Source organism: Anabrus simplex, chromosome 6 (assembly GCF_040414725.1).
Source record: "Anabrus simplex isolate iqAnaSimp1 chromosome 6, ASM4041472v1, whole genome shotgun sequence".
Lineage (NCBI taxonomy): Eukaryota > Metazoa > Arthropoda > Insecta > Orthoptera > Tettigoniidae > Anabrus > Anabrus simplex.
In genome coordinates this window covers 168,618,631-168,633,117 of record NC_090270.1, presented here as the reverse complement: position 1 = coordinate 168,633,117, position 14,487 = coordinate 168,618,631, and the positions used below count along the sequence as shown (strand labels likewise).

Genomic DNA, 14,487 nt, shown 5'->3' with positions numbered 1-14,487 from the left:
GACACAAATGCATCAAGATAAAGTGTGCGGACAGTACAGATTCTAATACTGTATTTTATTAGTACAATGGGAAACAGAATGGTTACCACTTTCATTGCAACAGAATTAAAGTCCTTACCCAAGCTCCATGAACAGGGAAGTCAGGGTATGAGTGGTATAGACAATGATGTAACATACAAACATAATGCAGTTATGGTGGTGGTGATTATTGTTTTAAGAGGAAGTACAACTAGGCAACCATCCTCAAACATACAGTAATGCGGTATTACCTATTAAACATGGTAACCTTTCAAACCCAAAAGTTAACAAATGCTCGAAGAAATTTGAACTTTTGATGGAACAGCTTGGTCAAAATGTCCAGTGAAGACTCAAGATGTTACATTATAAAGTACTTCAATTACAGTATTAGGAAATAATGTATATCGAATGAAGAACATGAGAATACTGCACTGGAACTGTTGAAGTATATTATGCAAGAAACATGAGTTAATGGGATTAATAGAAATATTTGAGTCCCATATAATATTATTAAGTGTAGCATGATTAAAAACCCATTTCATTTTTATTTAAAGAGCTATTCAGTTGTAAGAGAAAGCGGAGATTGTTATTAGTGGAATACTGTGTAGGAGGGATACTGACTGGAGGGTGATTGGGAATTTAAATGAGACTATGGAGTGGGTATGTGGGAAACTGGGAGTGAAATTTCTAGATCCTAATGGGTGGGTAGGAGATAGGGATCTGCGCTCAGATGGCCTTCATTTAAACCGCAGTGGTACATATAAGTTAGGAAATTTGTTTGGAAGGGTAATAGGGAGGTACATTCAGGGAAACGGGATGGCCTAGGGAGTGGTGATAAGGGAACAGGGAACTGGAAATCAAGTAGGGATGACATAAAATTGTTAGTGTTGAACTGTAGAAGTATTGTAAAGAAAGGAATAGAATTAAGTAATTTAATAGATATATATTTACCAGATATTGTAATAGGAGTTGAATCATGGCTGAGAAATGATATAATGGATGCAGAAATTTTCTCACGGCACTGGAGTGTGTATCGTAGAGATAGGATAGGAATGGTGGGAGGGGGAGTGTTCATTCTGGTGAAAGAAGAATTTGTAAGCTACGAAAAAGTTAAAGATGAGACACATGAAATTCTAGGTGTAAGGCTCATTTCTAAAGATAATAGGCAACTTGATATATTTGGAGTGTACAGATCGGGAAAGGGTAGCAGTGACACGGATTTGGAATTATTTGATAGGATAGTCAGCTATGTGGGAAACGACATGGAAAGAAATGTGATTGTAGCGGGAGATCTGAATTTGCCAGATGTCAATTGGGAAGGAAATGCGAACGACAGGAAGCATGACCAACAAATGGCAAATAAGTTAATATGGGAAGGACAGCTGATTCTGAAAGTGATGGAACCAACCAGAGGGAAAAATATCCTGGATGTGGTGCTGATAAAACCAGATGAGCTCTATAGGGAAACTGAAGTAATAGATGGTATTAGTGATCATGAAGCTGTTTTTGTGGTAGTTAAAAATAAATGTGATAGAAAGGAAGGTCTTAAAAGTAGGTGTGTTAGGCAGTACCATATGGCTGATAAAGCAGGCATGAGGCAGTTTCTAAAAAGTAACTATGATCGGTGGAAAACGGTAAATAAAAATGTAAACAGACTCTGGGGTGGGTTTTAAGAAATTGTTGAGGAATGCGAAAACAGGTTTGTACCTTTAAGTGTGGTAAGGAATGGTAAAGACCCACCTTATTATAATAGAGAAATAAAGAGACTAAGAAGGAGGTGAAGACTGGAAAGAAATAGAGTTAGAAATGGCTGTGGAAGTAAGGAGAAATTGAAGGAACTTACTAGAAAATTGAATCTAGCAAAGAAGGCAGCTAAGGATAACATGATGGCAAGCATAATTGGCAGTCATACAAATTTTAGTGAAAAATGGAAGGGTATGTATAGGTATTTTAAGGCAGAAACAGGTTCCAAGAAGGACATTCCAGGAATAATTAATGAACAAGGGGAGTGTGTATGTGAAGATCTTCAAAAGGCAGAAGTATTCAGTCAGCAGTATGTAAAGATTGTTGGTTTCAAGGATAATGTTGAGATAGAGGAGGAGACTAAGGCCAAAGAAGTAATAAAATTTACATATGATAACAATGACATTTACAATAAGATACAAAAGTTGAAAACTCGAAAAGCGGCTGGAATTGATCAGATTTCCGGGGATATACTAAAGACAATGGGTTGGGATATAATACCATACTGAAGTACTTATTTGATTATTGTTTGGTCGGAGGAGCTATACCAGATGAATGGAGAGTTGCTATAGTAGCCCCTGTGTATAAAGGAAAGGGTGATAGACATAAAGCTGAAAATTACAGGCCAGTAAGTTTGACATGCATTGTATGTAAGCTTTGGGAAGGCATTCTTTCTGATTATATTAGATATGTTTGTGAAATTAATAACTGGTTCGATAGAAGGCAATTCGGTTTTAGGAAAGATTATTCCACTGAAGCTCAACTTGTAGGATTCCAGCAAGATATAGCAGATATCTTGGAATCTGGAGGTCAAATGGACTGTATTGCGATTGACCTGTCTAGAGCATTTGATAGGGTGGATCATGGGAGACTACTGGCAAAAATGAGTGCAATTGGACTAGACAAAAGAGTGACTGAATGGGTTGCTATATTTCTAGAAAATAGATCTCAGAGAGTTAGAGTAGGTGAAGTTTTGTCTGACTCTGTAATAGTTGAGAGGGGAGTTCCTCAGGGCAGTGTTATCGGACCTTTATGTTTTCTTATATATATAAATGATATGAGTAAAGGAGTGGAATCGGAGGTAAGGCTTTTTGCGGATGATGTTATTCTCTATAGAGTGATAAATAAGTTACAAGATTGTGAGCAACTGCAACGTGACCTCAAAAATGTTGTGAGATGGACAGCAGGCAATGGTATGTTGATAAACGGGGTTAAAAGTCAGGTTGTGAGTTTCACAAATAGGAAAAGTCCTCTCAGTTTTAATTACTGCGTTGATGGGGTGAAAGTTCCTTTTGGGGATCATTGTAAGTATCTAGGTGTTAATATAAGGAAAGATCTTCATTGGGGTAATCACATAAATGGGATTGTAAATAAAGGGTACCGATCTCTGCACATGGTTATGAGGGTGTTTAGGGGTTGTAGTAAGGATGTAAAGGAGAGGGCATATAAGCCTCTGGTAAGACCCCAACTAGAGTATGGTTCCAGTGTATGGGACCCTCACCAGGATTACCTGATTCAAGAACTGGAAAAAATCCAAAGAAAAGCAGCTCGATTTGTTCTGAGTGATTTCCGACAAAAGAGTAGCGTTACAAAAATGTTGCAATGTTTGGGTTGGGGAGAATTGAGAGAAAGAAGAAGAGCTGCTCGACTAAGTGGTATGTTCCGAGCTGTCAGCGGAGAGATGGCGTGGAATGACATTAGTAGACGAATAAGTTTGAATGGCGTTTATAAAAGTAGGAAAGATCACAATAAGAAGATAAAGTTGGAATTCAAGAGGACAAACTGGGGCAAATATTCATTTATAGGAAGGGGAGTTAGGAATTGGAATAACTTACCAAGGGAGATGTTCAATAAATTTCCAATTTCTTTGAAATCATTTTGGAAAAGGGTAGGAAAGCAACAGATAGGGAATCTGCCACCTGGGCGACTGCCCTAAATGCAGATCAGTATTGATTGAATTGAAAAGACTGGATGGTAATAATTTGGAGGTACATGTATCCTATATCTGTGACATTGAGCGCAGACTTTCTCAAGCGGACATGGGTTGGAACGTCATTAACACGCGAGAGGTCGCACCCGTGGCAATTTGCCGCACTTTTTAAATATTTGTTAATAATTTCATTGCTAGCTGCTGTAGGGCTTAGGGCACTCGTTTCATCCCTCCCCTCCCTCTCGCCTGACATTGATTATCATCAGTGTATTGCCTGCTGCGTTCCGGAGTAGTTTAAGTTTTCTTTCACTCTCGCATCTGCCGCAGCAAATTGCTTTCATGCAACCTCTCGCGTAGTGCATTCTTACATGACTGCATTTCTAAGGAAGTCTCTTAAGTAAAGTTCATGAGATTTATGGCGGCTTTCAGTGAAGTGTGGTGCTGCAGTTTTATCTTGAATTGTGACTAAATCATTCATTGAAATGTACAAATGCAAACGTTGAGGCAATTTGCTCACATGTGACCTCTCACACTCTTTAAAAACTCATGTAATTTTACCAGATTTTGCTAAAAAATTCATTATTATTTTATATTGAGAAAATATTTTGACTGGGTAATTATGTTAGTACTAGTTGAAAGGCAGTTAAACAGGGTACATATTTATATTTTTATCAGAGCATTCACTGCAAAAGGAAAATAGCTCAGTAGAATATTAAGCATGAGCAATTTGCCTTTGCGCAACCTCTCGCATTCTAAAATGAGTGCGACCTCTTGCGTGTTAAAAACAAGAACAAAATTGAGAGCCTTGAATACAAACATGCCTCAAACAAAAAAAAAAAGTCATTGTGCATCTGATCGAGAATATGTTGACAAGAGTTGCTGAAATGTTTCACTATTCAGAGATCTGCTGGGGTTGCTCTTAGTGGGCTGGTGCTGAAGAAGAAGAAGAGGAAGAAGAAGAAGAAGAAGAACAATAATAATAATAATAATAATAATAATAATAATAATAATAATAATAATAATGGCTTTACATCCCACTAACTACTTTTACAGCTTTCAGAAACGCTGAGGTGTTGAAATTTAGTCCTGCAGGAGTTCTTTTGCATGCCAGTAAACTACTGACAAGAGGCTGACGTATTTGAACACCTTCAAATACCACTGGTTTGAGCCAGAACCGAACCTGCCAAGTTGGGGTCAGAAGGCTGGCCAGCGCCTCAACCGTCTGGGCCACTCAGCCCAGCGAGAAAAAATCTCTTCTGTGTTAGCAGCTCATAGAAAATAGGCATAGTGAACAATTTATTGCAAGAAATATAGTGTCCTAATTTAGGTTTCTGTACAATCACCTGCGGCAACAGTATCGCCATTAGAAGCTTTATTTCATCCTTATTTGTTCTAACCTGGTCTTGATCTCGACTCCTTCGTTTCATCTTACTAAACTAGGTTTTATGTGCGATTTCATGCTGGGCATCATTTGTCTGTTCAGTTATGTTCTGGCATATCTCGTCATAGAAACATAATTAAAATATTTTGCTCGCTTTTGTTTTCGCAAAAAACTCTCCCTTTGCATCACGATGTAATTGTGGATCAATGTGGGACCTTCTTTAGCCATTTTCAGTATAATTAGATGAAGAACTTGCACTGGTTGGATTGTAATTAGTATTATTGTCATTACTGTCACTGTCGTGATCGGTACTTGAACTGGAATTGAACACGTGTTGTCTTTTTCGCGACTACTGAACAACCGCATCAGCTGGGCCCGAACCCTAGACGTTCAAGCCTGCAGTACTTATTCCAGGTAAGTTCCTGTCACTTATGAATTCCCCTTCAGCAGAACTTACTTCTCTAAGATCACTATTCTCCCCACTAAATTCCAACATTTCGTTTATCAAGGCCCGTAAATTATCTCCTTCTAACGGTGGGGGCCGGTAATTCCTTTTTGACATTTTAGCGGAAAAAATTAAGAAAATTGATTGAATAGAACTCTGGTCTCTGCAGTTTGTACAGAAATCATGAATTGTGCCTGTATTATGGATGCGTACGATAATAAATATTGTGTAACTCACGGTAAACACACGCTTTTAGTCGTGAAGGAAGAACTGAAGACTGGTGATAATAAATCAGGTCACAGTTCTAAAAGGTCATCAGAGACGTCTGCTCAGTATCATAATCTCTAGAAATCCCTTTTACAGCAATATTATTACATCCAAGGGACGATTAGTCAATGAGCTATAGCTTCAGCACGAGGCTATTAGGCCATAGGTCGTTCTTGCCCGGACGTAAGTTGCGTTATTTATGATGAAACTCGTGGATGACACATTGGTATTGGGAGAACACAGCTGAAAAAATTCACATCAGAGGGCAGACTCATCTAGAATACGCTGGTGAAAAAGAAATAAACCTCTGCAGGGAGGCAACTGAGAAAAAAAATTTATTTGAATTGGCGGATATATCTGCCTTCCCCGCCGAGCAAGTGACTTGTAGCCGTGGATCTCGCCGCATCGCCCAGCGAATGGGTTAAGCAGCTAGACAAGCAGCCTGATGCTACTCAATGTGTTCATGTGTTCAGACAAGTGGATAAAGCAGCACGGTATTATGGCGAAGAAGATAAGTAGAAAAACAAAGTCAGTGTATCTAGAAATGATAACAAAATGGCTGACTTTGGAGTAGCCGAACATTTCTGCTGGCTGCTCACTTGATGATGTTTTCAATGATGACAAGGCTGGAATATTCTATCCGCTAATGCCTGACAGAACACTTAAATTTAAAGAGGGAAAATGTTTGGGTCAAAAAATTTCCAAAATCTAGGTACGTGCCAACATGAAAGTGTCAGAGAAAAAGTAAATGGCTGCTAATTGGGAAGTTTAAAAACCCAAGATGTTTTAAAAATATCAAGCGACTTCATGTGCACTACCAGTTCAATAATACAGCGCGCATGATATCATCCATTTCTGAACAAGAGTTTCAATGGTTGGATTGAGAGCTGATAACAAAGCAAAGAATGATTCTGCTTCTGGTAGACAACTGACCAGGCATATTGAAAATCTCAAGAATATCAAGCTGGCATTCATACCTGCTAACACCCCATCAGTGGTCCTGCCCATGGAACAAGGTGTGATCTGCAGCTTCAAGACTTGTTATGGAAGGAAAGTGACACTTTATACAATCCAAGCCTTGGAATATAAAAAGAGCATACCTACCAATATTCTTAATTTTGTCCATTTTGACTAAGCCATCACTTTACAGAAATGTTCACCATGCCTGTTAACTATCAGGTGTGTAGCATTCAAGGAAGAGGATGATTTGCCGCTGGTGCTTGAGCATGTGGATGCAAATTCCATTGAAATGGACAATTTTATTGATGTGGACTACGAAATTCTAAGGAATGAAACCCCTTCAGATGAAGCCATCAATGGAACTATAAAAGGCAATTCCAGCATGGGAGGTAACATGGGTGAAGATTAAGAGAGTGAATAGTGTCCCAAGAATGAAAGAAGAGTTAAAGGGTATCAGGACTGTTATATGATTTCTAGAATGTATGGGCAAGGTGAAATCTATGTGCAAATTCTAGAGAAGAATTTAAAAAATTCATCACAACAATATGCAGCCACCTATAACTGACTATTGCATTTCAATACCAAGTATGGTTCTCTGAAATGATTCTGTTTGTTGTGCTGTATTTTAATTTGTTAAAGTAATAGATAATTTATGAAACTGATTCTGTTTTAGATATTTTATTGTTTCTGCCCTTATTTGAATCAAATAAGATTATGGGAAGACATTTCAGTTGTAGTGAACTTTGGATATAGTGAACCAAATATCAGAGTCCTTAAAGGTTCATTATATTCAAAGTTGAATGTAATTAATTAGCAAAACTCTAGAAACCTAATTCATATGATGATTATAGAATATTCCATTCTGTTCCAGGATACCGACAAAGCAGATGGCCAAAGAACCAGTGGATGTATGTCATCAAAAGAAGATATGATCAGAGTTGGAGTGACAGCTGAAAATGCTGAAGATGTGAAGTGAGTTGTGCAGTAGAGCAGACAAATTCTAAGACAAAGAAGAAAGAAGAAGATTCCATTCTGTTCCACAACACTGTAATTTTACTGAATTCGGAACTTTACACGAATGTTATCAAAATGCCTTTAACAAAAACTTACAGAATAGTAGATCTAGTAAATATTTAAATATCCTTTATTGTGTTTGAAAAAGGGTCACTTTTTATCATTATCAGATACAGATTTTATAGCTCATAGCAACATAGTGGATTTGAAAACTTAAGGTCGACTCAAGACTGGCTGGCAGCATTTCTGTAGGAAGTGTTCAGATTATTATTTTGTAGATCTACTGGCTATGATTCACATTTTGTAACTTACCTTCCATTTTTGGTCTTGCCTCTCATTATCCATCTTTTCTTTAATATGCCCCATGCCACTGGCCATTCTATCCAGGAAACAGGAAAAAAAAATCAGTAATACAAACAAACACACCATATATAGAAAAATATCAGAATACTTATCAGAAAAATCAAGCCACACTTGAAAGTAGTTGAAAGATGGCTTAAGAGGCTCCATTTTCCAGAACTACCACCACATCTAATATGAAATGAAGTAGTACACCACCTGCCTATTTACTCTGGATCGGTCGAAGCTGGTTAGAAACTGCTAGGAGCTGAATCCGGGACTCTTAGACTAGGGAAACAAAGTGTAAAAGGCATGTCCCCAAAACAAAGAGACAATAACATAGAGCAGAGGTCAATTAAAATGAATAATGTTTTTTAAAATAAGCTTAGCAAGAAATAAGATATGGGCATAGAACAAACAAAATGGTGAAACACAGGGAGTCGTATACTCACATACATAGTTTATGAAGAGATATCAATTGCAATCGAGTCGTTTGACTCATCAAACTGGATCTAATGAAATTTTACACTGTCGCAACAGAGGTATCATGAACAGTGATACAATTATATTCAATCGTTATCAGACAGTGGTAATTAAAATGTGATCCAAAGTATTTCTTTCTTAGGGACCAGATGCCATAAAGAGGTGAAAGTAGCAGCTTTCACACAAGGAAATATTATCACAGCTTCCCAGATAAAGTCAAAGCTTTTAGAAAAAGAAACATGGCTCCCAACAATCTCCATAGAGACAGTATCCCCAGAAATAAAATCACCAGTGAAGCAATGCTGGCAGAAAAGAAAAGAAATATGGAACACAAGGAGGTTAAAAAGGAGTTGCCATAGTTATGGAAAACAAATAAACATGAGTCAAATGAAACAAGTAAAATGAGGAGAGTAAAATCCCAAAATAAGCATGTAAATAGGCTGAGCAAGCCGGAAACAATAGCGAAAGCAAATATCCATAAGATACTGAAAAATCACACACATCCGTTATCCATACTACTTCTTGCTATAAAATTTGCAGTTCAGTGGATAAAAGAAAGTTTAGTGCATGTATACATAGTGACTTGCAAGCAGCTCTGAAATCTGTAAGTAACAAATATAATTTAAATTCTTTGGCATGTAGCATTAGAACAGATCTCTCACAGTATGGAAGACATATCTGTTTTAAGTGGGTTAAAGGGCATGAAGGTCTATTAGGTAATGAAAGAGCAGATGAGCTTGCTAAACTTGCAGCATTTAGTGACAATGTAACTGTATACAAAAGAGCCCCTATATCAAAAGTGAAACATGAATTATATAAACTCACAATCAGTGAATGGTCAAAGCTGTGGAACTCGAATAATAAGGGTGAAGTTACAAGAACAATCTTTTTTCCCATGGTACAGGACCGTTTGGATTGCAGTTTATTGAAACCAGACTTCACCAGCACTCACTTTCTCTTGTGTCATGGAAAATTTAAATTTTATTTATATAAATTCAATATTAGTAGTAATAACAGTTGTGTTTATGGAGATGAAGAAAATGCAACTCAACTTTTGATTATCCATTCTTCAGCAAATCTAGATATATTTTGGAACAACACTTAAATTGTTGTACAGTAATGTTAGTCAAACCTATTTTTAGGATATTTTACAAGATCTGTTGTTTGAACGATTTTTTTAAGTTTATGCAGTTTATTTTAGAAAAAAAAATTAAGAATAGTTTTTCCTTTTCACCCAGTTTAGTTAATTTGTGTGTGTAATCACTCATTTCAAAAATTTTGTATTATAAGTTTGCACTATTTAAGGTAACTAGTAGGGAACCTACAGCCCTAATATGCTAGACAAAGTAGGGCTTTTTCATGAATAAATAAATAAATAAATAAATAAATAAATAAATAAATAAATAAATAAATAAATAAATAAATAAATAAATAAATAAATAAATAACCATACTACACCCACACACACACATACACACTCAAGAGACCAAATATGCGAAGCAGAAAGAATAAATAATATAATATCAAGACATGCTACGATAAGAATCATAACAGCATGACAAGAATCAGTCAGTGGCTCATGAGTTTGATCTGAGAGCACAGATCAGATATCTGGGTCACCGCAAATAGGCCTGGCTCACCCAGTTGACACCATAACCAAAATAACTTGTACGCCGCATGACACGCATTCATATCGCACATCAGAGCGAACATGAATCATACAGCATCAGCTTTAAACCATATTACAGAACATAAGCTCAAGCCAGACATCAAAGCTGAAGAGACATAAAAGGTCTCCACTCAAAAACCACAAACAAACTCATCACACACACGAAACAATCGGATTAGTGCTATCTTTCGCTCAACGTAGGAATGATAACATAATAAGCAGACATGAAGAAAAGGAAGGACACTGAAATAAGTCTGCAGCAAATAAATAAAAGAATAATACACAGAACAGGGATCTCTCAGTAAACAAAACCAGCATAACGATGACAAGCCAAGGAAGGATAAATACCTGGAGATTGAAGAAATCAATTGCATTGATTCCAAGTAATCATATTCATTTACTCTGAACTGAGAGAGCCATACAAGGTAAAGTATGAATCTTTTTGAAATACCATTTATATGAGATGAAAATCATCTCATAGACTAAAGTCTCCATCTTTTTTATCCAAGCCATTATTGTCCCCAGATCAAAGATTACACGAATCAAAGATAAGCTAGAAAGAAATGCTTTGGCAATCCTCTGTTACATGAGGTACCATTTCTCTAATCGGGATGAACTACACATCAAGTTAGGCATAGAGAATATTAACCAGCCACAACTGACTAATCTATGACATCATAAAGAATGTGATAACAGTAAAGTAAGATATGAAGGTAATGAGGTGCAGCACAGTAGTTACAGATTTCTGGCAAATTACCCAAAGGTTTATTCAAGTATTTAACAGTATGCAAATAACATATTTTCATCAGGGCGGATGGGAATGAGGAAAAGTTACCCCAATACATTCTCATTTTACAATTTACTAATTAGATCAAGTAATTATTACTATCATTTTTAATTATTAATTTATTTAAGCTTCCCATGGATAGAATATTTTGAGTGAACACATCCGAAAGCAGTAATAATAGGGTTAGCAGACAGAATTTCTAGGACCAACAATATCTCATAATGAAATCTAGGACAAACTACCCTAGTACACTAAGGTTAGACAACAAAAATGTGTCATTTGGTACCAACATCATCATCATATTCTAAAGGCCAAGCCTTAACACTGCAGCCATAGATTTCTCTTCTGAGCAAGTCCTTAAAACTCAGAGTAAATCTACAACTCATCCTGTCCAGTAAGTTACTAAAATAGCTCTCTTGTGTTTGCTATCTTCCTAGCCACTCATCCCTCAAAGATATTGCAAAGGAAGTCGCTGTGCTGTACGACGGACCAATGAACTTTATTATCTCTCTCTCAGTTTCATTGTTGAGGCTTCTCCTTTCTCTTACTTACAGTAATTCATTATTGCTTTTCTTTTCTGTCCAACTTGTGTGATTCATTCTCCTCCATATATCCATATCTCTGCTGTTTCTAGTCTTCCTTTTTCTTGTTTGTTCAAAGTCCAACTCTTACTTCCATAGGAAGCAGACGCATGATCTGAACAAATGCTTTTACAAAGACCTTCCATGTTTCTATACTTGTAAGCTTGTTGGTGAATAAATCCTTATTTTGGAGGTGTTCTTTACCTTTACTATCCTTCTTTTAACTTTTGATATACTTCTGTTATAGTGTGTGATCTGATTTCCAAGGTAGCAAACTGGTTTACTTGCTCAATTTTATCTTTGCTTATTTTGATATTTTATGTGCTTATTTATCTGGGCCAACATACTGTCATGGTTTTAGTTTTATTACTATTAATTTTGAGGTTCCATTTGCCTAATGTTTTTGTCAACAAATTCAACACTTTGTTCATTGCTTTTTCTGTTTCTACCAACACAGCAATGTCATTGGCAAACTTTATACAGTGTATAGTATCTGTCCCTTGATTAACCGTTCTTCAAATTATCCATTGCTGAAGAAAAATTAATCTTGATTTTTTAAAGCAATGTACAGTAGCTCCAAAGGTATAAGCACACTCTTGATATCACTCTTGGAGACACCTTCAGACTCAGGGGCATTAAACAAAGATATCTACAAGATATCTTGGTACCGGTAATAAAAGTGTGCTAATTTTTTTTTTTTTTTTAGCAGCTGTACATTGACTCTCTGATACACGAGTCCACGATCGTAACATAACCATATACACTCATACACAGGCTGACAATCCGCACTGAAGACATGACTTCATACATTTTTTGCTAATTTTATGTTCTGTAAAATTATTTATGTGATCCATCACAGAAGAAAGGGATGCTATTCAATGTCAACAATCATAAACATACTTTATTGTCCATTCCATTATGGCGAATAATGTAATGTGCACACTCCCAGCCCATGGCGTGTGTAGCAGTGGGTGACTATGCTGGTTTTTTCAACTTCCTGGATCATACCTACAACTAGTGTGTGACATTTCCACTCACCTCATTCTCTTTGAAGGTTAAATCCTTTAACTCCTGTCAAAATACTGCATCCCAAATATTTTGCAGCACACGGCAATCAGAAACAAGCCTAGATGTCTATCATTATCAGCTTTTGGTATTCATAGAAATATAACATCATGTCATAGTTTCTAACACATCAGTGCAAAGCAAGGAGAAGTGTAAGTGAACATTTATCTCTGGCATTCTAACAGCCAAGAAATGTCAAATTTGAAATCTGCAGCAAAGATGAACATGGAGTTTTAACCATTGAAAATAAAGTGAATATAACTGAACAAATAAGGGTGAACTAGCTGCAAATTCAGCATCAGAGTTTAGTGTTGGTGTTGCAACAATGTGGGATCTAATGAAGAATAAAGACAAAGTGTTGCTGCCTGCAGCAAGTTCTGTCAGTTTGTATGGACTTGCTAAAAGAAAAATATTGAGAACATCATCTTTAAAAGAACTGGATACTGGATTATTCACGTAGTTTCTGCAAAAACAAGACAAATGTGTACCTATTAGTGGGCTGATGATGATAAAGCAGGCATAAATTTTCCACACAAAGCTGGAGTTCTGAGGGTAATTTCTAGTGTCTAATGGTTGGCTGCAAAGATTTAAGGACAGATAGATCATTTGAGAATTAAACATTGAAGAAGAAAACTGGGAGTAACAGAAGGGCAATAGACAATTTTAAATTGGAGTTTAAATGCATTGAGAAACATAATTTCGTTCTAAGCCATGTATATAATGCCAGTAAAAATGGACTTTATTGGAAGTAGTTACCACGCAAAACATCGGCTGTTGCTGAAGAGAAGTCAGCCTCTGGACACAAATATAGTAAAAAGCACAGCAGCATCTTGTGCTGTTCATTTGCTAGTGTTAACCATGAATTAAAATGAGCTATTATTGGTAAAACAAAAAGTCTAAGTTCTTTCAAAGGAACAGCGATGAAATGTTTTCCAGTGGATTAGTACAATAACAAATCCACATGGATGGCATGAAATATTTTTGGCTCTCATACAAATTTTAGTGAAAAATGGAAGGGTATGTATAGGTACTTTAAGGCAGAAACAAGTTCCAAGAAGGACATTCCAGAATCATTAATGAACAAGGGGAGCATGTATGAGAGGATCTACAGAAGGCAGAAGTGTTCAATCAGCAGTATGTAAAGATTGTTGGTTACAAGGAAAATGTCCAGATAGAAGAGGTAACTAATACAAACAAAGTATTGAAATTTAACAATAACCAAGACATTTACAATAAGGTACAGAAGTTGAAAACTAGGAAAGCAGCTGGAATTGATAAGATTTTGGGGGATATACTAAAAACAATGGGTTGGGATATAGTACCATATCTGAAGTACTTATTTGCATGCAAGAACTATGCCAAATGAATGGAGAGTTGCTATAGTGATAGACATAAAGCTGAAAATTACAGGCCAGTCAGTTTGACATGTGTTACATGTTATATGTTATATTAAACATGTTTGCAAAATTAATAACTGGTTTGATAAAAGGCAGTTCAGGTTTAGGAAAGTTTATTCCACTGAAGCTCAACTTAGGATTCCAGTAAGATATAGCAGTAGATTCAGGAGGTCAAATGGACTGTGTTGCGATCCATGGCATTTGACAGGGTAAATCATGGGAGACTACTGGCAAAAATTAGTGCAATTGGACTAGATACAAGAGTGACTGAATGGGTGGCTATATTTCTAGGCAGCCCTGCCCAGGGAGTGGCATCCCTGCCTATATGAGTTCCAGAGCAAACTGATCTGGTGTGTAACATATGGTAAGGGTCCCAACTCAGAGTTATGAGTGAAGACCTCAATGGCA

At 36.7% G+C, this 14,487-nt stretch overlaps 1 protein-coding gene across 1 annotated transcript in view; it reads right to left on the bottom strand.

Moving 5' to 3' along the window:
* The window catches only part of LOC136875921 (uncharacterized), a 163,537-nt gene that overhangs the window by 104,934 nt on the left and 44,116 nt on the right, over positions 1 to 14,487 (bottom strand). The window contains exon 3 of the mRNA XM_068228255.1: positions 8,071 to 8,137. Coding sequence (XP_068084356.1) covers positions 8,071 to 8,137 — 67 coding nt within the window. The remainder of the gene's footprint in view (positions 1 to 8,070; positions 8,138 to 14,487) is intronic.